At 46.6% G+C, this 26,176-nt stretch overlaps 1 protein-coding gene across 6 annotated transcripts; it reads right to left on the bottom strand.

The window, feature by feature from the left end:
- Positions 1-439: 439 nt before the first annotated feature.
- LOC133356327 (putative transcription factor Ovo-like 1) lies at positions 440-21,757 on the bottom strand. Of its 6 annotated transcripts, none has more exons than XM_061573790.1 (5): positions 21,670-21,757; positions 20,179-20,301; positions 10,718-10,980; positions 7,098-7,278; positions 440-4,868 (listed from the first exon to the last, which is right to left on the bottom strand). In XM_061573790.1, exons 1-5 carry the CDS (start codon positions 21,707-21,709, stop codon positions 4,591-4,593), a joined length of 885 nt encoding a protein of 294 aa, XP_061429774.1. In that variant the 5' UTR covers positions 21,710-21,757; the 3' UTR covers positions 440-4,590. The 6 variants fall into 6 exon arrangements, with proteins under 6 accessions (XP_061429774.1, XP_061429777.1, XP_061429775.1 ...); XM_061573793.1 differs by lacking the exon at positions 21,670-21,757 and adding an exon at positions 21,587-21,617; XM_061573791.1 differs by lacking the exon at positions 21,670-21,757 and having other exon boundaries at positions 20,179-20,602.
- Positions 21,758-26,176: the final 4,419 nt, after the last annotated feature.

Raw genomic sequence — 26,176 nt, 5'->3', positions numbered from 1 at the left:
CTGATGCCAAGTAATACAACGCAGAGCACGCAAGCGATGTGTTATGTAGGTATTGGCGGTTGTGCTGTGTAGCTCTCAGACTTTTGTTTTCGGGTTGTACCTCATTGCTGGATACTTGTTTTCAGTCAAAGGACCACCTTCCAGTTTTAAGCGTTATCTATTGTGCATTTTAGTGGCAGTCTAGTGTTCCATTTGAGGTGATACTCGAACAAAAAATATAGACACCTTTACCTGCCTCCCTCTATCGTAATCACAATGACACCTGCCCTCCTTGAACCCAGCCCAATCGTATATAAAATAAAAAAAAATACAAATACACAATTACCCAGTCAACACCAATTAATGGCATAACTGGTAGACAACTAACCTTACAGGCCATTGGCTCTACAATAAAAAACCGATATTCACCGATACCCAGAAATAATCTCAGACACCAATATGGTTTTCATCACAATTCTTACATTCTCCAGGCAAACTCAATTTTTAAAAAAAAACAACAGCATTGCAAGTTTCCCATGAACAAAAACAATAGGAACGAATTCAACAATTCACTGTAACTCCATTCCATGCTGAATCAATACAGTCATCGTTTTCCAGAATTCGGGTAGAATTGTGAATGGCTGCTGTTACAGGTAGCCATTGATCACTGCTGGCTCGTACGGCTGGGCCCAATGAAGGTTTTCTGGAAAACCCAAACTGAATTCATTCATGGGTGGGAACAGAGCTACCGATTTATATACAACATATACAGCACTTGCCAAATACCATTAACAAATATTCCATTGACCCCGCAATGATTATCCGAGTGAGAAATTAAGGGGGTTTGAATGTCACCCTGTAAAAAAATTGAAACATTCTAGACTAAAATATATATATACACACAAAGACCGTGTACCGCAATTTTTTCATATTAGGTGACATGCACATTAAAACTCACAATAGCCTTTAATGGGCCTGCCCATACAACACAATCATGCGCAGGGCTTCGTTCCTCACCCGGCACACCACAACCAGCATACCTCTCGCTTTGGGCTGTGCCACCTACTACACCAGTCTGCCAGCGACCCAGAAAATGTTCGGTAATAAAAAAGTTAAAGCCTGATCCGTTGCCGTCTGTTCACAGCAACAGACCGCTACTCTGCATCCAGATCTTCGAAGCGCATATACACACACACACAGTTCCGGTGTATTGTTTTCAAATTTCCCCTCATATTTCCGAAAGAATTACGTTGAAAGGAAGACGACGAGAGTGCATCCGTTTTCAACGTGCACATTTTCTTTGGATGATCTGGAGCAAAAACATCTGTCGTGGATCAGATTCTGGGTTTGAATCCAACGAAGTCCTCAGTGCTGAAGTATTCATTCGTGTGAAGACTCACAGCTTCGCTCGCGATTTTATAAAAATGTAAAAAAAGAAATACAACAACAAAAAACCCTGACAGGTTTCCCCCCCCCAAATATAAATGGCTATGCTTGTCCTTATTTTCATGCACGAAAAAAACAACTCAATTCAATAACAGTCTACATTCGATTGAAAGAAATTAAGCCGCTTGAAAATGGAGAAACCTTTTGAAAAGTTGACCCAATCAGTAACCGTTCCATTCAACTATCGTACTCCTGGTTTTGCATAGAATTGAAAAAGTATATATATACACACACACACACTCATAAACATTAATGTAAGGCCTACATTGTATAGACATTCAAATTATTCAAGAAAATAAGCGACTGCAATGACAGTGGTATACGTGCACATATTTCGTTATAAGAAAAAAATCATCAATGGGGTGAGTTTTTAAAATGGGTTCGTTGCATGTACAGTAATGAACGAAATGAAATGTAAATGCATGTGCATGTTACGTATATGCCTACGCATATGTTTGACGAATGGTCTAATTTCTCTCGCCACCCAGTAAGGACATACACGAGCCGTGGCCAAAGATAATTGAGAACACTACATACCACACAGCTGTGAATCTCATTTACTTGATACAGCTGTCGTGGCTGTGACGGTACCACCTGAAGACGGAAGCTTGTGTTGCCTCCGAAACGTCGTGATTTTTTATTTTATTTTACTTTTTAATGTTTTTTACCTACGTGACTTTACCGAAAAAACCTAAGAATATCTAACGTTACGGCTAATATTTAAGACGCTCTATTTTAGTGCTCAACTTAGAGCAGAATAAGTGCACTAATCTTACGAGGAACTCACTTGGATGTGATCAACTCTGAGTATGTGTGTGTATATATTTTTATCATGCTTTTACTGTAACACTTTTGACCAATTCTGCAGGCAGCCAAATGGAGAGAACGTGCCCCGCAAGTAGCGACCACCGTGCAGTCGATGGCATCGTGGCATCCCAGTGAGATAAACCGTGCCTGATGATGACTACATAGGCGAAGACGCGCTAAATGCACCGCTGCACGCTTGCCCCGTGCCACTGCATTCCCTGTGACACCGAGGCCGCGGTTATTGTCACGGTGCCATCGACAAGCAACGTGCGCTGATGATAAACCTTTGCGCAGAATCACCCATTACAGTGTTTGTAAAAAAAGAAAACTCATCAGAACGGTTAACAAATACATTGAACGTTACACAACGTGAACCGCAGCTCAAAGTGCCTTTCAACAGTCGCGCACCCGAGCCCCGTTTGACTGGAACCAAAACCAGTTTCTTAATATTTTTTTACCGTTGCCTTTGGAGACCTCGTATATAAAAAAAAAATTAGGAAAAAAAACCTGAGCAACATATTTTTTTATGACTACAGTGGGTGTGGTGTCACCCCCAGAAGGCTGTGGCCTGAAGCTTTGTCAAACTCTTCACTCGGTGCGATTTAATTTTTTAAAAGTCTGCAACTCTGCATTCCTTCAGATGTATTAGCGATGCAGTTGACGCTGTCAGTTTAATAGATTTATGTCCGCAAAGTAACGCGAAGGCATCTAGGCGGTGATGATCAAGCACATTTTTCTTTCCCTTAAAAAAAAGAAGAAGAAAACTTCGGTCTCAAACATTTGTAAAATGTTGGCAATAGCCCGTAAATGTTCTGCAGAGATATCCATCAATCACTCTGGTAGTCCGCTTTAGAAATAAAATTATTTACCGCCCTTCCTTAAATCAAAAGCTGGACGATTGCCTTGCCTCCTGTCCTGGTTGTAATAAGGATAATCCCTATTTTCGTAGTAGCTCCTGTCTGGGAAATCTATAAGTCTTCCGGTGACATTAAAAGTCCCGGTTTTTGTCAAATGTGTAATAATAACAAGACTCATACACCACTCAATCAAAACTATTCACTTACATCTACTTATCCCCTCTTTCTGTATCGTCAAATAGTCTTCTTGCCACAATGTCCGGTTTTTTGGTACCTCAAAGGTGACAACCCAAGGTTGTTTGACCATATTTCACCACGCTGGTCAGTGCTGGTTGATAAGGCGGGGGGGGGGGGGGATTGCGCCTTGGACCGGTTAAGACACCACTCGCCACTGATTGTTATCTGTTGCGGGGGATCACGCTGGCAGCTGGGTTCATATCTCTGTGCGCTAACCGCTGCGCGTGCCGATACGCTTCTGTAAGAATGGAAAAAAAAGAGTCGTGAAGTATTTTGTTTGGTCAAAAGTGTGTGGCTGCACCCACTGGCGAGAGACAAGAGGTCAAATCGCACGCGTCCGCCTGTTGCTGTTCTTGGCCGAATGAGTTTTAAGCCGCGCGTGTGCGCGTGTGCATTTTTTGTTACCACTATTATCAGTAGCATAATGCCCGAAATACTGGGTATCAATGCAGGCTAATGTGGATGTAAAGATTCCCCACCCACGTGAAGGATTTGTTTAAATATGAGTTTCTGGAATGGTCGGGTTTTTTTGTTTTACAAGGAAGTTTGCCTGGTGTGTTTTTAAAAGGAGAATCACTTTTTGCGGATTTATCTTCACACAACATAATATCAAACCTGTTATGTTCAAACATACCTTTGAATTAAATGCATTAAATATATTGCTCAGTTTTTTTTCCTCCAGTAGATGTTAAATTGTTTGAATTCACGTTATTGTATTCACCCAAGTATTGGAGTGTGAAACACGCTGCTTGGAAATATAATTTTTGTTTGATTATTATGTATATGGGTTTTTATCGCTTCAATTCTTCATGCAAAATATTCCTCTGCCCTGGCACGAGAACATCATTACTGTACTGGGAGTTTTGAGTGCAGAGCTTTCCAAAGCATTCAGAGGAATCCAAGTTTCTCAATTGTATCAAAATCAGCAGGCACGGTACCGCCACCTAAGATAAGTGCTTTGTGTTTTTCATAAGATATATTTTTAAAGATAATAAAAAACATTATGGATAAGCACGCTTATTACAATTTCCTTATTTATGGAAGCCACATTCTGAGAAAGACAGGGCGCTGGCTTCTTTATAAAAATATCCTTGCTGCCACAAAATGGCCACCAAACAAAATGGCAACCGCACAAAATGGCCTCCTCCACAAAATAAAAATCAGATTTCCTTTCTTGTCGTTTTTTTGCACCATTTGCAAAATAGTTTTTTGTTGTTGTCGTCGTTGGTTTTGTGTATATTAATAAGTATGTATACATTTTAATTTAGCGGTTGCTGGGCTGCAGCGCCGTCTGGATGCAAGCAGGGCGACGCGTCACTTTGCGCAGCTGTGCGCTGTCGGGGTGGCTTTCGCGGAGGTGCACGACGAAGACCTCCTGGCTGGACGCCGTGAAGCCACACTCCTCGCACACGTACAGCTTGGTGCGCCGCTCCTTGTAGGCGTAGCGCTGCGACACGCCGTGGATCTTCTTGAGGTGCGACTCGAGCGAGCAGCGCTGGGTGAACGCCTTGCTGCATGCCTCGCACTTGTACGGACGCACCCCTGGCACGTGCGTACGCGAGAGATAGAGGAAGCGAAAGCAGTAAACGATTTTGTCATCGATAAGTTTGGCATTCAGACATTGTACGATTCTAAAACTATCATTTTATTCTATTGCGACAAACGGTGAAACGTGGAGATATCCGTCGTTAGAAATGATCTGGGAAACATGGCGGATTGTGTGTACTGATGGTGCCTAGTGAAGGCAGACTTGAATACAAATGATGGAATAAAAATATGATCCAGAACAGGTTGGAGTGCGTTTGGATAGCCAAACTTGAAAAGGAAGGGGAATGTATGAATTTGGCAAGAGAAAAAGAGGAACACGTGGATCAGAAAGCACACATGGGTTAATTTTGACTGTGTAGCATTAGATACGTGTGTATGCGTTTATCTTATTGAATTCTCGGTCGGCGTTTTCACTAATACACGCATCTGTATATTAGACGATGCGCATTTTTCAGGACCAGTTCAAGTTTTTCAGCACCAGTTCAGATATCACTTGCTACCAAAGTCAGCCATGGCCGGGAATCAAACTCCAAATGCCAGGTTCACAGTGTGGCGGTGTGTGCTCTGAACTGTGCCACCACTCCCTGCTCATCTGATATATCCAGTTTTAATTCAATAACAAACCTAACTATATATAAAACAATCCCCCCCACCCCAATCTCTGTCTCTTCCTATCGCCCACTCCACCCACACATCAAGAAGCGAAGCATGCAGAGAGAAAAGGTAAACAAAAAAGTCAGTTTTAAAGGGACCCTCACTTGATCGTATCTCCCAATCATAAACCACCATCATCATCAGCCATGATTTACCCACTGCTTGCTGAAAGTCTCCCCAAGCTGTAGGCATCTGTCGTGGTCTTGCAATGCGACACACCATCTAGTTGCTGCACACGAGCTTATTTAATCGCTCCGTCTCTACGGTAAAGCCACCTCTGCATAATTCCTCTCCCTTCCAACGACGTGTGTGCCCAAGCCCACTTAGCTTCTACTTTTACAAATGTACGTCTCTAGTATACGTACGATCTCTCTGCTCTCAGTGTAACTTTAAGCACGCAACGTCTCCACGCTTCTTTGTTCGAATCACCTTGTCGGTGTCCACTTTTGTGAACCATAAATCATGGCGGGTAAAACACTGCCTTCTTGGGCATATTGGTATTCAATTTTTCACAATTTAGTTCGGTTTTCATCGCGTGGGTTTGTGGTGGTGAGATGTTATCACCCTCACCAGGTATACAGGAGGTTGTGGGTTCGATCCCGACCCTGACGCCTGCATATTTGGAGTTTCCATGTGTCTCTCCCCGTGGTCACGTGTTATTTATCTCTGGGCCCTCCGGTTTTCCCCTCCATATTTAGAATCAACATTCACAAGTCAACTGCCACTTGAACATTGAGCTATCATTTTCGATAGCCAGGTCGCTTCGGAAAAAAAGAGCTATATGGCTCAGTAGGTCGTATTTGATTTCGATTTAAAGCTTTCGTGACTGCAGGGATTCATCTTCTTGGTTCTTTCGGTAAAGTCACGTAGAAGGTAAATAATAAAATGATAAAAATAAAACATAATAAAATACAATTCTCACGACGTTTCGGCCACAACGCAAGCAGCCGTCCTCAGGTGAAGAACAGGTCTGTCGGAAAGACAATGCAAGCAGCCTCAGGTGAAGAACAGGTCTGTCGGAAAGACAGACGCTGTCTTTCCGACAGCCCTGTTCTTCACCTGAGGACGGCTGCTTGCGTTGTGGCCGAAACGTCGTGACAATTGTATTTTATCATGTTTTATTTTTATCATTTTATTATTTCCCTTCTACGTGACTTTACCGAAAGAACCAAGAAGAGGTCTTATTTGGTTGAAAAAAGATTGGTAGGTGTTGGTGGCTCGTGGAGGAGTGAGCATTGCCAAAAAAATTAACCCGTAAAAGCAAAGTTTTTCACTATAAATCCTTTATATGCGTGGCGGCTAGAGTCCTCTCGTCCTCTGGCTTGAGATGGGTGCCACCCATGGGTCAGATGATTGCCTGCCACCATTAAGCAATTGGTAATTAAATATAAAAAAAAATTCCTAAAAAGTGTACAATTTTGGAAATTTTTTTCATGAAAAGAAATTGTCACGCACAACGAGTCTGTGTGCAAAATGTCAGCTCGATTGGTTCACGGGAAGTGGGTTAAAAAACGACCAAAAGATTTGCACGGTCGTAAGCGCGCAAGCAAGCACCTCCGCCGCCCTCACCTGTGTGCGTGCGCACGTGGCGCTTCAGGTCGAAGGTGTCGTTGAAGCCCTTGCCGCAGAAGTTGCACACATGCTTCTTGATGTCGCTGTGGCACTTCATGTGGCGGTTGAGCATGCGCACCAGGTGGAACGCCTTGCCGCACAGGTGGCACGACAGGTGGCCCATGCCGCCGTCCTCCATCTAACGGGGTGGAAATCCGCGCGTGGCAAACCGGGGGGGGGGGGGGGGTAAGAGTCAGGAGGGAACGTGAGGTTACAAGCATTGCCGTGTCATCTTCTTGGTTCTTTCGCTAAAGTCACGTAGAATAATATTTTATTATATTATGTTTTATTTTTATTATTTTATTACTTCCCTTCTACGTGACTTTACCGAAAGAACCGAGAAGATGAATCCCTGCAGTCACAAAAGCTTTAAATCGAAATTTTACATTGCCGTGTCGTCCGTTGCGGAAAAATATTGCCGCGATTGTCGCCGCTCGTCTTTAAAAGATACAATAAATTGTATTTTCATTCCTGAATAAAACAAAAATTGACAGTAGCTATTCACCATTAAATCAGTGCATTGCGGACTCGTTGACATAATGGGGGGTTATATGACGTGATAATTTTCAGTGAATTTAATTACGTAATTGAATGTGCCTTGTAAGTGTTGTAGATTGTAGTTATTATAAATATTCACGGCAGCCTGAATTAGAGTGAACTGCAGCTGTATAACCTTTGAGTAACCTGAATAAGTACAAAAGTTACAGCAAAGTACACAAGTAAAACAATAAACATGCTGAACAACAAAGTTAAGGGAAACTGGCATTGCGATAATCGTCGTGTTGTGATTTATTTTTATTTTTTTTATGTCACAAGGTAAGGCTGATTAAATTATTTCGTTATTTTTCAGAAGCAACCTGGCCATAGCTCAACGAAGTGGCTTATCGCGTGGAAATTTATAGCAGCCAAATGCTCTCAATGCACGTTTCTAAATGTTCTGGGAAAAACCGGAGGACCCGGAGAAAAAAACACGTGACCTCGGCGAGAACATGCAAACTCCAAATACACAGTAAGCGTCAGGGTCGGGATCGAACCGAAGACCTCCTGTATACCAGGCGAGGTATGTAACATCTAATCGCTAATGTGGAAACCCCGTCAGAAAGAAGACGTGTGGGCCATGGGTTAGGGATTTGTGTTAGTTTTAACACAGATGTGATATGAAGGGCCATTTCCAATATATATTTTTTTCCTTTCAAGGCCGCAGCGTTATTGACGAATGTGTCGAGGCTTCTTGTTCGCTTCTTAACTGTGCTTGTGCACCACGGCCAACGCAGCAGCAGCAGCATCAGCAGCAACGTCATTTGTGTGAAGTTTTAATCTCTCATCGAGCTACGCGCGACTCTTTTTGCTCATATTGCCCCAAGGAGGAATTTGACTTTCAAATCAATTCCCTTTATGTAGACAAATCAAAATCAGAATATTTATTTATACTGGAGGAATCCGACGAGCTGTAAATGATTGCACATTGAGATTACAGCACATTCTGTCGTCTTTACGTAAGATAATAGAGTTATTCAAAACAACTTATCCAACATCCCTTTCTTGATAAACCCACTGCTGGATGGAGGCCTTCCAATGTCGCCTGAATCGTGGACGGTTGCTTGACCGTCCACCCCGGCAATGGGAGTTCAAGTCCCGGCCAAGGCTAAAATCAGACGCTTGTGTGATATCCAAACCGCATTGACCAGCGTGGTGAAGTATGGTCAAACAATCCCCGTAGTTTTGTGGTCGGGCCACCCAGCAGGAGGATTTACGAACAGCTGTCCAGATTATTATAATTTGAGCATGCCAATTTATGAATAGCACTTCGTTTTTATAGCACTGTCTGTATAATAAAAACCTGTTTGCGTGTGCAAAATTTATGGATGTTTAAAAAATGTTGACTTTCTGGTTTTGACTTCGCTCTGATTATACAGTCGAACTGTAAGAAACAGTTTCTCTTATACACGAGAATGCATTTTTGAAAGTATTGAAAAACGAGTTTTAAATAGTGGAAAGCAGAAAGTGCGTAATGAGCAGAAATAATTACAAAGTAAAATCTGTTAAATAACAATAATAAGTGTACGTTGGGATTTCACAGAAACAGAATTTAAACAGACTTTAAAAGCCGTGCGAATCTAAAATGTGGAGAAAAAAATAAATGTATGTAGCGTAGAACATGAAACATACATTTAAATAAAAATACTACACGAAAAGAGGAACATGTTTAGAGGTGAAGAAAATATATTTTTTTAGACATATATAAAAATGTTTAAAAAACTTATATATATATATAAATAAACAAATAACATTGCGGGTTTCCGTGTTCCATTCCTGCGCGTGTTTGCTCAAGGTCATGACGCAGCAACTGTCAAATCAGAGGCTTTACCCTTCAGATCCTCGAACAGCCGAGAATGCTATTTCACATTAACAACCAAAATATAATAAAAAAAAACAACTAAACTCATTCGTCAACAATAATTACTGCGGCCCTAAAAACGACAGAAGAAGATAAATAGGCGACGTTTCGGTCAATGACCATTGTCTTGTGAATGGCCACTGCCCCGAAACGTCGCCTATTATATAATTTATACGATGTGTTGTGTTGTTAATTGTACCTGTGCACCACTGTCAATGGAGCATCACCAAATGAAAGGTTTTAGGAATATATGTGAAGTTGCATGAAGGCACTATTGGTGTGTACCCTTCTTATAATTACCCCGGTAACGTTGCACCAACGCTGGCCAAATGTTTCCAACCACATGCCAACATTGGTCGAACGTTGGTCTAACGTTAGTCTAACGGTCCCAATCACTTGTCAACGTTGGATTAACGTTGTTTCAACGGTTCCAACCACCTTCTTGGTTCTTTCGGTAAAGTCACGTAGAATGGAAATAATAAAATAATAAAAATAAAACACAAATAATAATATTTTATTGTGTTTTATTTTTATTATTTTATTATTTCCATTCTACGTGACTTTACCGAAAAAACCAAGAAGATGAATCCCTGCAGTCACGAAAGCTTTAAATCGAAATTTCAACCACGTTTCAACGTCGGGCCAACGTTGGTCAAACGGTTACTTCACATATTTACAGGGGAGAGAGCATCGCTGGCCTAAGACCCAGCAGCAATACACGCCAACGTTGAACCTAACGTTCTCAACACTTCCTGGGTTAAATCACCACCTCCATCACCAACCGCCACCGCAGCTCCGCTTAGCACGGTTGGCGACGTACGGTGCGAATGAAGTCCAACATACATTTGTTTTGTTTACAATTGCACACACAAAGACAAAGTTCCCCCGTATTGCCTGAACAGACTGTTGGGGCAAGCGCTGTTTGCAAGCCACTTTACACGAGGTGGCCAGCACCACGCCCAACCGCCTTTGTCTTCCCAGTGACTATGATTTTACAGCACCGCACCAGGGTACTTATTTGAGTCCAAGTCGACCTAGGGGAGGCCCATGCCCGGTTCAGACAAATCGTCACCATGCGTCGGCCGTGAACGAGAATCGAACTCAAACCCGCCGGGTTCGTCGCACAGCGCGCTAACCGCAGCGCCACCGCTCCCACGCGCGCTGGTTACTCGCACCGCACCTTGGTGATGTCGCTCATCGGTGACGCAGCGCCACCGCTGCCTCCGCAGCTGCTGCTGCTGCCGCTGCAGACGTCCACGCTGCCGCAGCCGCCGCCGCCGCTGCCGCTGTTGCTGCTGTAGTGCATCGGCAGCGCCGTCTCGGCCGTCTGCGAGCCCACGGGCCTCTCCACGGGCGGTGCCTCGTGCTCGCCAGCGTGCGACGGAGACCCACCGATCGGAGTGCCCCACGCCAGGGGCGTCGGCACGCTCGTCACCATCGCCTCTGCCGGGGAAGGAAAGGTCCTAGTTAGTGAGTGCGTTGAGCGTGTTGAACTTCGAGGTTGAGCTCACAAGAACGGGCGGAGCGCCGTGTGGATAAAGCGCAGTAAATTTCGATCTAAAGCTTTCGTGACTGCAGGGATTCATCTTCTTGGTTCTTTCGGTAAAGTCACGTAGAAGGGAAATAATACAATTATAAAAATAAAACATATTTTATTATGTTTTATTTTTAATAAAATAATAAAAATAAAACACATTTTATTATGTTTTATATTTATTATTGTATTACTTCTCTTCTACGTGACTACCGAAAGAACCAATAAAATGAAAGCGCAGTAAGTTGGCACAGGTGGTGCATCAGCCAGTCATCTCGGTCATCTCGGTTGGTCTACCCGTGGCACCTGCTGGGTCTGCCCCGTGAGCTCCTGCCAGCGGGCGTTCGAACACTACACGTGGCCTCAAGGTGCACATGGCCTGGCACAAACGTCGTGGTGACGTCACCGCCTGAATATTAATTTATGCTGGAGGAATCCGATGAGCTATGAAGATTTTTTTTGTGTCCAGTCGGGGCAGTTCAGAACGTCGCAACAACGAACAATTCAAACAACACGACAGGACTGCAAAGTATAGGAAAGGTACAAAAAAAATCACACACAAAAAATTAGACGTTGTAAACGTTTTATCTTAAGAGGTAAATCCCACTAAATTTCCACGCAACACGCTTGGGATTCTCGCAACTATTTTCCTCCGTTGGGGACAACCGTGTGGACTGTCCCCGTTCTTCGGATTAACACCAAACACAATTGTGTAACTGCATGTACAACTGAACGGATTCGAAATGTCGGCACGGACCGAATGTTTGTCGTCGTGGGATTTTTGGGGAATGATCCTGGAAGATATGAGGCCACGACTCGTATACTCTTTGGTTCTTTCGGTAAAGTCACGTAGGTGAAAATAAAAAGAAAAAAAAATATTTTTTAAAAATATATTTTTTTAAGTTATTTCCATTTTTTTTCACCTACGTGACTTTACCGAAAGAACCAAAGAGTATGGATCCTTGCAGTCACGAAAACTTCAAATCTAGAGGCCACGTCCGTGCATCTTGCCGACAAATTGGCCACCAAGTTTGCATCCGGTGACGTCACTTTTGTTGGCAAGAAGAAGCGTTTACAAACGTTGCATCATCTTCGCGACCGGGAAATAATATGTCAAATCCGAAAACAATCCCAAGTTATCTTTAAACATCCGAGAATCCTTGCATCTGCAACTCTACTCCGATGTAGGTGGTGGGCAGCCGATCTAAAAACCCATTCACGGCGTGCTGATTTTAAAAGGTAATCTAACAATACAACTTTTGTTGAAATATTATAACCCCTCTCCAATTTTTGCATGGAAAATCAAAGTCAAAGTGATTTCCCGCTGGGATGAGCATCGAGGCAGTGACCCCCCCCCGACCCAAGTTCAATAACTTCAACGGCACTTCGGGTTTTCCACATCATATCCACGGTATGTGTTAACAACCTCCGGCTGCTCTTCATGACAGCGTTTAGCGGTGTGACACACGGTCCTAGAGGGGGGTTGCGTAAACAACAAAAACACACAGTGCGGGAAGTGATGCTATCTGCGCTCTGTGATGATGTGTTTCTAGTTGAAGATAACCAGCGTTGGAACGTAACTCTTTTAGCGGTAATAAAGTTTAGGGTTTTTTTTTTTACTCTGAGCCAACAGTCGGGGTTTAATTCCTTTTCGGTAGCTGAAGGCGCGGCCCTGCAATTTGCTTTACACGTGACACTGCTGGCGGAATGGCCTTCACTCGAGGGAGTACTCTCTCTCCCTCTGTACCAGCGTGGACGGCACCCTCGTGTTCACCTTCTGAAGTGTTCGCTCGTCACCGTGGCGTGCGCGGTGACCACCACCACAACCACCACCACCACCACCATGTTACTTTTCTTTCGTGTTGTGCGCGGTGCTTTTAGCGCCACAGCGCGTGGATTTGTAGCGTTTATTTTCATTTGTGTTGCTGGTGACTTTGTGTGTTTCATATCGAAATCGCCTCCAGTGCTGTTGTTGCTGGCGGCAATAAAAATTGTTTAAAAGTCAAATTTTCTTCGTGGTATTTGGCCTAATTGTCAACGCTGGCCATTTGCGTCTCCGAAGAGGTGGGACTACTCATAGTTTACCACACCGCACGCTAGCGTGCCAATCGACTGAGCGTGGGTGTTACCAGAGGTGGGACAAAGTCATTGTTATGCAAGTCCAAGTCGAGTCTCAAGTCATCAAATTCATGACTCGAGTCTGACTCGAGTCCAAGTCACATGACTCGAGTCTACACCTCAGAGGTGGGACAAAGTCATTGTTATGCAAGTCCAAGTCGAGTCTCAAGTCATCAAATTCATGACTCGAGTCTGACTCGAGTCCAAGTCACATGACTCGAGTCCACACCTCTGGGTGTTACCCATGCATACTGCTGGGTGAAAACAAATGATATCCTTTGTGGGTCAACAATGTGTTTCAGAAAGAAAAAAAAACACCCATTGTCAATTAAAATGCCGCCTTTCACTGCTGGGGAAAATAATAAGACAGCTCTGAATATAAGCAACGACAAAAACATCCATCAATTTAATTCGTTCAGAAATTGTTCAAATATATCGAGTTGCAAATGTAACTGACAACAATCGTGGAATTTTTTTTATGTACCACGCGCGCACGCACAGAGCCGTCCCAAACCAGTATGAAACTCTATTAAGCCTCTCCCAGAGAGACAGATAATGCCTCAACAGCATTATTCGTGTATATCCTGGGAGTGGAGCGGGCGATGCACCAGATTAAACCGGGCAGGTATGAGGGTACAGATAGGAGAGCGGAGTGAGTGAGTGGGCAGATAAAGAGCGTTGGGTTGCCAACATGAGTGCGAGATACGGGTCCGAACGGCGGATTCGCGCGCGTTATATAAGAAGCGCACATAGGGGGAGTGGGTGGTGGTGGTGGGGGGTGCTTCAACATCACAGCCGTCACACGCGCCGTGTGCGTGTGGGACAAAGGAAAGAGGAGTTTCCTGGAAAGGGCGGGCAGCCCTGGGAGGGAGGGGGGTGGGTTGGGATGTCGCTGACACGGCACGCACGCACGCGCGCGCTCCACCGTGGCGACGGGCGCGCGCACGCGAGCCACGTGCCGTGACACACGCGCGCACACACACACACACAGAGACACGCACACAAAGAACAAAGAACCCCCGTATAGCCTTTAACATACTGTTGGGGCAAGTGCTGTTAGCGAGCACCTATGAAGGCCGGAACGGTACACGAGGGTGTGGGTGGCCAGCACCATGCCCGACTGCCTTTGTCTCCCTATTAGCAATGTTTACACACCGCACCAGGTACTCATTTGAGGCTGGGACCGGTTCAGATAATCGTCACTGGTGTTGGCCGTGAGCGGGAATCGAACTCGTGTCGCCGGGTTCATAGCGCAGCGCGCTAACCGCTGCACTATCGCTCCCCACACACGCACACACACACACAGACACGCACACACACAGAGACACGCACACACAGAAACACGCACACACAGAGACACGCACACCGACGCGCAAAGATCCCCCGGGGGGTGGGCTTTTAAACAGACTGTTGGGGCAAGTGCTGTTTAGCGAAGGCCGGCACGGCACACAAGGGATTTGGTGGGTGGCCAGCACCACGCCCGGCCGCCTTTGTCTTCCCAGTGGCGAAGTTTACACACCGCACCAGGTACTCAATTGAGTCTGAGTCGACCTAGCGGAGGCGCAGGACTCGTTGACCACCAACCCGACCTTCAGCGTGAAGTTCAAAGTTTGTCTAACTCAGCGCAACGTTGTCTTTATTGTTTGGGGTGCGTGGCTGTTTACGTTATCCAGCGCATGCCACACTTACGCATGGCTCCCCTCTCAACCTTTCGCTGCCGTTGCAAACCCGCGTATCGCTCCGCCCGTTAAAGCTGCCGTTGCCGCTGCAGCTGCTACTGATGCTGCTTACTCTTTCTGTAAACGCGTGTGTGTTTGTTGAACTTCTTTCGCACCGTACGTTGCCAACCTTGCTAATAGGAGGTGTGCAATGGCCCGGGTGGCTGGCACTTCGAGCAAGTTGATTTTGTTTTGTTTGACTCAGAAATAAAAAAAATGTTTGAGGTTGATCGCGGAAAACATCTCAAATATTTATTTAGAATAAACAAAAAACGGACACCAAGAACATCCCCTTCCACCCCGCCCCCTCCGCCCCCACACCCCGTCCCCCTTCACCCCGCCCCTCCGCCGCCCCATTCCAAACGCTTTTTGTTTTATTTTCGTTCCCCTTTTCAATCCAAATATGCAAATCGACGGCTGTTCACCTCTGACACACCACATTGGGCCCATCATCGTCTCCCCGCCCACAAGGTCGATTAAGTGAGTACCACTTTAGAACAGCCGTTGTCCTACTATGGACAGACGCAAGCAGCCGTCCTCAGGTGAAGAACAGGTCTGTCAGACTCTGTCTTCTCGACAGACCTGTTCTTCACCTGAGGACGGCTGCTTGCGTTGTGGCCGGAACGTCGTGAGAATTATTTTATTATGTTTTATTTTTATTATTTTATTATTTCCATTCTATGTGACTTTACCGAAAGAACCAAGAAGATGAATCCCTGCAGTCACGAAAGCTTTAAATATAAATATATATGTAACTTTTTTCGCACCGTACGTAGCCCACCGACCTCATCGACGGTGCGGGGGGGGGGGGGTGGAAATGGATGACTGACTAACTCACTAATCGGTCTGAACATAATACAATTAGCTGAAGATGATCGCAATTCGCTTCGTAATCGGCTTCCTTTTCGGTTCGATCGTATCGCTACAAGGTCAAATCACTAACTATGAACCTTCGAAATCTTTCGATTGATTTTGAACACTCCTCCGTCGTTGTTGTTCTTGTTGCAAGCCTTTTGGCGTCATCTGGTCCAACACCATGTGAGACTAGGCTTTAAGGAAAGCTGTCTCGGGTGTGGGCCAATCAACTTCAAGGACAGTGCATACATGACCAGAGTTATGTGTTTTTGTTTGTATTATGTCTGCAGGTATTGTGGTCTATGCAAAATGACTCCTTGTAAAAAAGGTGTCAGTTTTGTTGCCAGATAGAAGGGTAAAGAACCAATTATCAGGATCAAAATGCTCATCTGAGCAGGAGATCACTTTTGCCTATTTTCTCTTTCGCCTATTTTCTCTTTCTCCCTCTCCCGCTTTCGCTGTGTCAACAACCATCGAGGCACGTGTCGTTCCGCACAGCGCGAAGATCGAAGGGAGTGTTCGTTGTGAACGAGGTAGCCGCGGGGGAGCGGTGGTGCAGCGGTTAGCGCGCTGCCATACCAACCCCCCGGCCGCCCCGGGTTCGATTTCATGCTCACGGCCGCCAACACCAGCGACGACGATTACCCGAACCGGTTCTGGGCCTCCCCTAGGTCGACTCAGACTCAAACGAGTACCTGGTGCGGTGCTGTAAAATCATCGTCGCTGGGGAGACAAAGGCGGTCGGGCGTGGTGCTGGCCTTCATAGGTGCTTGCTAACAGCATTTCCCCCAACAGTCTGTTACAGGCTGTACGGGGGATCTTTGTCATTGTGAGTTACCGGTTGGGTGACCTCCCCCCTCCCTCCTCCCCACAGTGTCTGAACTTGACCCGCAGCAGAAACGTTAACCGCACGCGGCTTCAGCGTTGGCTCCACTCCTTAGCCCAATTACCGCACCGAAGCAAAGGGTGCACGTTTCTGAACTTCCACGCCCCACCACAACCACCACCGCAACTAACACCACTCCCTGCCTCTGTCCAACAGTCGTTCAGCAGGTCACGTGTGGTGGGGGTGCAGTGTGGGTAATCTCCTCCACGACGTCCGGCCAGTGTGGAAGAGTAGGCCAAAGTACTCTCTGCGAGAGGTAAAACTTTCCAAGAGCAGAAGGCGCTTCTGCCAGCGGTGGCGTGGGCAGGACATTTCAGGGCTGCGCTTTTTTATGTTTTACTTGACCTTTTCTGAATGTGTGTATGTGTGTGGCACGGTTAAGGGATATATTCCACGAGGGTTTCCACTGCCTCTTGCGTCCACAATAAAGATTATTTTGGGTTAGATCGCGTGGATATAAATGTGTTGTTAACCCACTGCCACCCGACACAGCCAATTAGTAAAGTTTGTCACGAAAATAAAAAGTGGCAATTGGCTAAGACTGCAGCAGACCCGGAGTGTTGGAGGGTAAAACCCACAACATTTTTTTTTATCTTCTTGGTTCTTTCGGTAAAGTCACGTAGAAGGGAAATAATAAAATAATACAAATAAAACATAATAAAATAATTCTCACGACGTTTCGGCCACAACGCAAGCAGCCGTCCTCATTCTCCACCTGAGGACGGCTGCTTGCGTTGTGGCCGAAACGTCGTCAGAATTATTTTATTATGTTTAATTTTTATTATTTTATTATTTCCCTTCTACGTGACTTTACCGAAAGAACCAAGAAGATGAATCCCTGCAGTCACGAAAGCTTTAAATCGAATTTTTTTTTAGTCCTGCTGATTAAAACAACAACAACCACCAGCTTCATCGGGCGATTTGCCAGAATTGTTCAAGAAGTCGTGCTGTTTTCGGTCTTGCGTGGTTTACGGAGTGCCCATCCACAGCGCGGCATTTATATTTAGAGAGAGCGAGAGAGAGAGACAGGGAGACGTCACCCAAATGTGGCAACTGCGTGCTGCCACGTCGCAGCGAGTCACAGCGACGAAAGTGTCGCCACCAACGTGTCCTGCCGTCTCTCCCAGCCGGGAATGTGTTTCGTAATCGGCGACGCTCATCGTTGCGTGTCGGCGGCGTCTAATCCGTGACGTTAAAAGAGGCGAGAGTCGTGATGAATGTGCGCTTGAAAATCAGCTGATTTGCATGCGGTTGAGGATTGCAATTCCCAACGTCGCTCCGGTCAGTGATGGAATCATTTGTTCCAGAGTGGGCGTTGTGGGGGGGGGGGGGGGGGGGGATGAATGAGTGGAGGAGCGGTGGCGCAGTGGTTAGCGCCACTAACATCAGAACCGAACTTTACACCGCGCCACCACATTTAGCAACCTGCGCTGACCAAAACGATGAAGTATGGTCAACCCCCCCCCCCCCGCGCGCCCACCTCCGCACACCTCCCCACCCATGACCGACGTGGATTTAGGATCACTTAGTAGATTGACAACGGCTGGAATATAACTGTACAATATAATTATATCCCTCTAACCCCCTCCTCCATTAACAATTATTGTAAGTTGAACTTCTTTCGCACCGTACGTAGCTAACCGTGCTAATCGGAGGTGCGGCATTTTTTTTTTGGGTGGGGGGGGGGGGAGAAATCACGAATCTCTTTAGAGTCGAGACTTTATCGAGATAAACCAAAAAAATGCTCTCTCTTTTTTGTTTAGTTTTTTGTTGCGCTTGTGTTACCTCGTTTCAGTAAAACGCCACGCCACTGACAGACCCCCGCAAAGTCACGGCGCCGTGCCCTGCGGACAAACTTCCTCGAGCTCGCGAGGCGAAGACAGCGATGGCTCGGAATCTACCGCCCTCTGCCGTTTAAGATGGGAGAGCGGTTTTTTTGTTTTTGCTGTTTCGCTATGAAGAAGAGGACTTCGAAATCATTCATGAGGCTGTGCGATGTATTTAACCTTGCACTGATCTGGCCGATGCAATGCTGCAGCGCACGCCGTGCAGAATAATCTGGTGCTGTTGTAATGTTCATAACGACCTTTATTTAAATTTCGATTTAAAGCTTTCGTGACTGCAGGGATTCATCTTCTTGGTTCTTTCGGTAAAGTCACGTGACTTTACCGAAATAACCAAAAAGACCTTTATTTACCCATTAGCGTATTCCCGAGTCTCAAGGCATTTTTTGTATTGCCAGGAGGGCCCTGCCACATTGGGGAGTTTGTCCAATTCCACGAATGACCACCAGGTTGGCTCCGTGTGGAAGTAAAAACCGGGAAGCCTCGGAGAAAACCCACCACGCACACGAGGGGAGCGACACTGCAAGCGCCGCACGGATAGATTCAAGGATCCGTAGCGGTGCTGCCATCTCCTGGACACCCCGCGGACACCGATCGCGTTGTTTTTTTCCTGCTGTCCAGCAATTATTGAGGCCGATGTCGACTGGGCAAAGGCGACGAGTAAATGACTCGAAGCTTTATAGTGCCAGTGGCCACGTTGGCTCAGATGCGAGACCGCTGAGCGGCTGGGTTCGAATTCAGCTTTCAGTCGCGCCGTGATTAAACCGAGTTTTGAGGAGTAGAGAGAGAGAGAGCTCAGTTCACCAATGACTGCAACACGAATAAATAAAGAGACATCTCGCGACAATACAGGCGATGTCTCGCTGAATTACGCGGAAGTAGTGTTCGACACGAGGGCTTGCATTCGCGGTGTTGCGAGATTTCCGAATGGATTATTTGTCTTCGTCACGAGACCATTGCCGATTGCGCTTCCTCGGAATATATACTCGAGAGCAATGGTGAGAATCACCGTACGTGTCATACAACACCAACAGCAACAGCAGCAGCAGCTGGGCATCGATGCGGTGAGATGAACGGGCACGGAACAGATGCCCGCACGAGAGCACACGGTGCACATTCCGTGTTGTGGATCACTCGGAGGAAGCGCGCATTGACAGGCGAATCCGCGACCGTCTGGATGCGTGGCCCACTGGTAGTAAAACGCGATCGCTCGCATTAATTTACCGATTCGAAATCGTCAGTCAGTGCTCCGTAAATCCATCGCGACAAATACCCTTGATTAGTTATAATTATCGACAACATTTAAACACGATTTACGTTCACAAATGTCGCGGCGAATTAAAACGGTCCCACATTAACGCAGATGACGTGCCCTACTAATGTAATAGGGGTGACTGCTATTGCTGCCAAAAAATCACTGAGCCAGGTAAGGCAGGTGAGATGATTGGAGCGAGGCAGCTGAGTACACCTGGGGTGTAGCGTATGCCAGTGCAACAGGTGAGTGATGCCGGTAACTTTACCTGTGCCGAGACAGGTGGAGTGAGACAGCTGAGTTACTTTTGACGCAAATAGTTGAGGCGGGTGAAGCAGGTGAGACAGGTAAGGGGGGGCAGGTGAGGTCCGTACCTGTGCGTGTAGTTATACCAGGAGACACAGTGAGCCTGGCGAGTGAGCCGGGTGAGTTACCTGGGATGTAGTGATCTGCTCGCTCATCGTCCCGTAGCTGACTCCAAGCTTGTCGGCTGCCCTGGCTGGGGCAGCGTTTCTTGACGAGGAAAGCTCTGGGCATGACTGACCTCTCTCTGTCACCTCCAACGCCGTAGATTGAAAGAAGAAGAAGAAAAATACAAGAACTGCACTCAAACTAAAACACGCTGACGTTCAATCGATTGTAACGCGCGCGCGTGCGTGCGTGCGTGTGTGTGCGTCTTCTCTGTCTACGCGTGTCTGAGCGTACGAACGGCCGTCTCTCTGCGTATCTCAGTCGGTGTGTTCATAACAGTCTCTGGTCTAACAGTCTTCTTGCTCTGCTCCACACAGCCTGTTATCGTCGAGCTGGCTGTGCTGGTTTGCTCGCGACCATTCCGTTAGGGAGCTCGTGTTCAAACCCGTGTCGCTATATATACCTGCAACGCACGCGCGCGCGCGCGCACCCCTCTCACCTGTGCGCGCCAGGCGCACGCGCAGTCGATGGGATAACGGTGACACCTGTCCGACCGGATCGCGTCAGCTGATCGGGCGCAACCGCACCCTCCCGTGGGGTCCCCACCCCGAACTCACTCACCTGGTTCAGACTTATGCCGTGCCGAACTCACCTGGGCTCGCTATGAACGTCACCTGACTCACCACAACTCACCTGGCGGCTCAGACTCATGCCGCGCCGAACTCACCTGGGCTCGCTATGAACGTCACCTGACTCACCACAACTCACCTGGCGGCTCAGACTCATGCCGCGCCGAACTCACCTGGACTCGCTATGAACGTCACCTGACTCACCACAACTCACCTGGTTCAGACTTATGTCGTGCCGAACTCGCCTGGCTCACACAACTCACCTGGTTCAGACTTATGCCGTGTCGAACTCACCTGGGCTCGCTATGAACGTCACCTGCCTCACCACAACTCACCTGGTTCAGATTCATGTCGTGCCGAACTCGTCTGGCTCACCACAATTCACCTGGTTCAGACTCACGCCGTTCCGAACTCACCTGGGCTCGCTATGAACGTCACCTGGCTCACCACTACTCACCTGGTTCAGACTCACGCCGTGCCGAACTCACCTGGGCTCGCTATGAACGTCACCTGACTCACCACAACTCACCTGGTTCAGACTCATGTCGTGCCGAACTCGCCTGGCTCACCACAACTCACCTGGCTCAGACTCATGCCGTTCCGAACTCACCTGGGCTCGCTATAAACTTCACCTGGCTCACCACAACTCACCTGGTTCAGACTCATGCCGCGCCGAACTCACCTGGGCTCGCTATAAACATCACCTGTCTCACCGCAAGCTTACCACAACTTACCTGGTTCAACACACGCTCACCTGGCTAATCACACAATCCCAAACTCACCTTTCTCACACCAATCTCACCTGTCGCCCCGAATGCGCCCGTCTCATTCACCGCACCGATATCGCTGACCCATCACCGCCCAATTCCCCGAACCCAAACTCACCTGCCTCACTCACTCCACCCCTCACCACTACGCCTTGCATGCCCCTGCACTCACTCTCACCGTCCGTCACTCTCACCTCACCTGTTCCCTCTAACCTCATCCTAACCCCCCCCCACCACCACCTCTCTCACCTGTACAGCTTTTAATTTGCTCACACGCTCACGCACCGACGCAGAACACCCGCAGGGCTCTCTGCGTTCGCACCGCACGGACTCATCCATCACGGTACAGTAGGTTATTCTGACCAGTTACGCCTCCTGCAACACCGCTTGGAAGTGCTGTTGGCGAGCACCTATTGAAGGCCACGTGTGGTGTGGGCATGGAAACGAGACCACGCACAAAGCCGCCTTTGTCTCCCCCAGTGCTGAAGAACAAGAAAACCAGACCACGCAAAAGCTACTCCGGTGCAGATTTTTTAGGGGGGAGAAATTAGTTTTTTTTTATATTATACACTACACCAGATACTAATTTAAAGGCTGAGTCGACCTAGCGGAGGGCCGACCAGGACTGATTTAGATATCTTCACGCCGTGTCGGTGAAGCGGATTGTTTGACCATACTTCACCACTTATGGTCAGTGCGGGTCAATGAAGTGGGAGCCGTTCGGGTATCACTCGCCACTGACGTTAGCCGTGAGCGGGAATACAACTTTGGTTGCTGGGGTTCGTAGCGCAGTGCGCTTACTACTGCGCCACCGCTCCGCCAACACTTATCACACACACACACACATACGGCCTTACGTCTCCCCCTTATGCGTCGTTTCGCCAATACGTCGTCACTTTGTGAACACCACCGCCAGCTGATTTGCGTCGCCTCGACTCCCCCAACCAACCCCCCCACCAACCCTCCCCACCAACCCCCCCACCAACCCCCCCACCAACCCCCCCCCCCACCAACCCCCCCACCCCCCCACCAACCCCCCCACCAACCCCACCCCCCCACCAACCCCCCCCCACCCCCCCACCAACCCCCCCACCAACCCCCCCACCAACCCCCCCCCACCAACCCCACACTTAACGTCGCTGACAGCGTCGTTGGCGTACATGTTGTTTACGTTGTTTATTGTGAAAATTCCGTCACAGTTACTATGACCTGCACTGTTTCATTGCTTTCATGGCTTTATTTTGGTGATTTCGAAAAGTGTATTGGTTTAGCCATGTTTGTTTGTTGTAGTACAGAGTTAGACTGATGGCCTTAATCTAAGTTGTCTTGTGGTTGTTGTTGTTGTTGTTTGACTTGCATCCTACTGGGATTTTTGCACACAGCGTTGGTGTACGGTGATTTGTCTGCAATATTTTGCTGTCTTTTCTTGGATTTCCTGTTTGAACTTAGTCACATATTCACTTTAAGATGTTTTCTTGTTCATGTTTTTGTTTTTTGTTTGTTGCGGTTGCACCCGATTCAAGAGCCGAATGGCTCACAGGGCTCTATACCTAATACATGAACTTGAACTTGAATCCATTTTCGTTATCCGTCGCCTCTTAGCCTTGGCCTCCAGCAGCCACGACGACCCTGACGATCGCTTCGTTTGAACGTCGTCTCGATATTCGTCGACGCACCTTTCAGGATCGCGACGTTAACCGGGATCCGTGATACGGGTTTTTTTTTTTAGGGTTAGATCGCGTTAATAATATAAATGTGTCGTTAAACCCGCCACCACCCGACACAGCCAACTTATAAGGTTTGTCACGTAAACAGAATGTGGCCAATTCGTCACTAGTACAGCACTAGTGTATAGTAGTGTAGTGTATAGTGTAGTATATAGTGTAGTGTATAGTGTAGTGTATAGTGTAGTGTATAGTAGTGTAGTGCCTAGTGTAGTGTATAGTAGTGTAGTGTATAGTAGTGTAGTGTATAGTGTAGTAGTGTATAGTAGTGTAGTGTATAGTGTAGTAGTGTATAGTAGTGTAGTGTATAGTAGTGTAGTGTATAGTAGTGCAGTGTATAGTGTAGTGTGTAGTAGTGTAGTTTGTAGTAGTGTAGTGTATAGTAGTGTAGTGTATAGTGTAGTGTATAGTGTAGTGTATAGTAGTGCAGTGTATAGTGTAGTGTGTAGTAGTGTAGTGTGTAGTAGTGTAGTGTATAGTAGTGTAGTGTATAGTAGTGTAGTGTATAGTGTAGTGTGTAGTGTAGTGTATAGTGTAGTGTATAGTGTAGTGTATAGTGTCGTGTATAGTGTAGTATACTAGTACAGCAACACCGGTGTGTTGGAGAGCCAAGCCACGACATTTACAATCTGAGTACGACGTTTCGCCAGTAATTACAACTGGCTTCATCAGGTAACAGCCAAATCTGTCTGTGAAATCTGTGAACCGGGATATTACTCTTTTCTATATACAGGATGGTTGAAAAAATTGGACCCAATTTCAAATCAGTATATTTCACGATGGCAACATGTTACAATTACACAAAAAGTTACAAACGGTTTAATGAGTTATCAAGTTTTACTAACCATTTTATAAATGCTCTATGTGCCCTCCACCTGCTGTACGGACAACATCGTGACGATAGTTGAATTCGCCCCAAGCGCCTCTCAAAGTGTATTCTTCCACTGAAGTCACCGCTGCCGTGATTCTGTTTTTGAGGTCATCCAGATTCGTCGCTAACGGTGGCACAAAAACGGTGATGTCTGGGGACCTTGGGGGCCAAGAGTGTAGCGCCAAGTCTTGGGTTCCCGTGCGACCTATCCAACGTTGAGGCAGTGTGCCTTGCGAATGACTGAGGCTAGGGGCTGTTTCTGCGCTGGGAGAGGCATCTTGCGGTAATCATTTGGAACTATATGCCCCGCTATTTCAAGTGGTAAAAGTTGCATTCATGGTCCGTTCATGGTTGCAGAGATATAGCGATTTCAAATCGGGTCTATATTTTTCAAACACCTTGTGTATGTTATTTGAACAACGTGGTGAATATACCGGCCTCTAGCGGCCGTAGGGGTCACCTGCATCGCTGATTGGCACGTTTGGCTGCGTACGGTGTGAAAGAAATTTAACAAACGGTACATCCACCTGGATTCATTCCATACCAATTGATTCCTACACACGCGCGCGAGATTGAATGAGTGCATCGTGAGCTTAATGATAGCAACATAATTCGATTTTAAATCGACTGACCGATGCACTAAAGGCCCCGCTAGACTCAAGTTACTGAACGAGATTGTACGGCTCAGGAAATGCGCTCCTTTTCCTGGACGTTACCAGATGCTCAATCGCTCCATCTCCGCCACGGTGGTCCTCTTAGATGCATCCTACATCTCGTGTGGGTGTAGGGTGTGATGCTGCGTGGGTAGCGGTAGTGTAGTATTCTTTCCAGACAGCGTGAAGCCTGTACTTTTTTTTCACTAAAAACAAAAGTGTTAACTTGTCTTGCCTGGACTGCATTCTTTGACCTCTTTTCAACAGCACACACCAACGGAGAGCAAAACTGATTTTTTTTATGTTTTTGTTGCAAGAATTATCGAGCCCACGAACCGAAAAACATGCCGTGCTCCACTTTCTCCTGACATGAAAATGAACGAAAGCAAAATCGATGCACATCCCATTAAGTTCGATTTCCGCTCACGGCCAACACCAGTGACGATTATCTGAACCGGTCCTGGGCCTCTCCTAGGTCGACTCAGCCTAAAAGTCATAACTGGTGCGGTGTGTAAACATCAAACACTAGGGAGACAAAGGCGACCGGGCGTGGTGCTGGCCCATTCACACCCTCGTGTGCCGTACCGGCCTTCATAGGTGCTCGCTAACAGCACTTGCCCCAACAGTCTGCTATGGCTATACTGGGGAATTTTTGTCTTTGGGTGTAATGCATCCAGTGTGTAAATTCCACATTATCATGGCCGGGAACCGCTCTGTCCACAGGTCAACCCAGTGTTCGTGTTAAAATGCCCCCCCCCCCACCGCCCTCTTCAATTATTTACGATTTAACCATGAGTTGTATTATTATCATCAAATAACTAAAATAATGTTGTAGGAACTTTACAAATACGCGTTTTGTCCTCGGAAGCATTTCATTTTATTAGCAACAAAAACTGTAGACATCGCGCCCTCTGCTTTCTAGCGCTGTTTTTTTGTTAAATATTTTACCGTTGATTTTGTTGGGACATACTCTTTGGTTTTTTCGGTAAAGTCACGTAGGTAAAAAATTAAATGAAAAAAACAACTAAATTAAATCACGACGTTTCGGAGGCAACACAAGCTTCCGTCTTCAGGTGGAACCGTCACAGCAAAATTACTGTATCAAGTGACGGTTCAAGTGACAATTACTGTATCACTTGATTCAGTAATTTTGCTGTGACGGTTACACCTGAAGACGGAAGCTTGTGTTGTCTCAGAAAAGTCGTGATTTAATTCAGTTGTTTGTTCATTAAATGTTTTACCTACGTGACTTTCCCGAAAAAACCAAAGAGTATGAATCCTTGCAGTCACGAAAACTTGCAAATCTAAAATTTGTTAGGACAATCCGTTTTTTTTCTAAATCGATTTTTTAGAAAGTTGTCTATTAGGTGAGTACCT

This window comes from Lethenteron reissneri, chromosome 53 (assembly GCF_015708825.2).
Source record: "Lethenteron reissneri isolate LAM-NWPU_2019-01 chromosome 53, ASM1570882v1, whole genome shotgun sequence".
Lineage (NCBI taxonomy): Eukaryota > Metazoa > Chordata > Hyperoartia > Petromyzontiformes > Petromyzontidae > Lethenteron > Lethenteron reissneri.
This window is presented reverse-complemented; position numbering and strand designations above follow the sequence as displayed.

Excerpts from the sequence above, each read along its gene's own strand:
- LOC133356327 (XM_061573790.1), bottom strand. The coding sequence starts at position 21,709 with ATGCAAGGCGTAGTGGTGAGGGGTGGAGTGAGTGAGGCAG. Across the intron at positions 10,981-20,178 it reads AGCAGATCACTACATCCCAG|AGGCGATGGTGACGAGCGTG; the intron begins GTAACTCACCCG and ends CTTCCCCGGCAG. Across the intron at positions 4,869-7,097 it reads CCACGTGCGCACGCACACAG|GGGTGCGTCCGTACAAGTGC; the intron begins GTGAGGGCGGCG and ends CGCACGTGCCAG.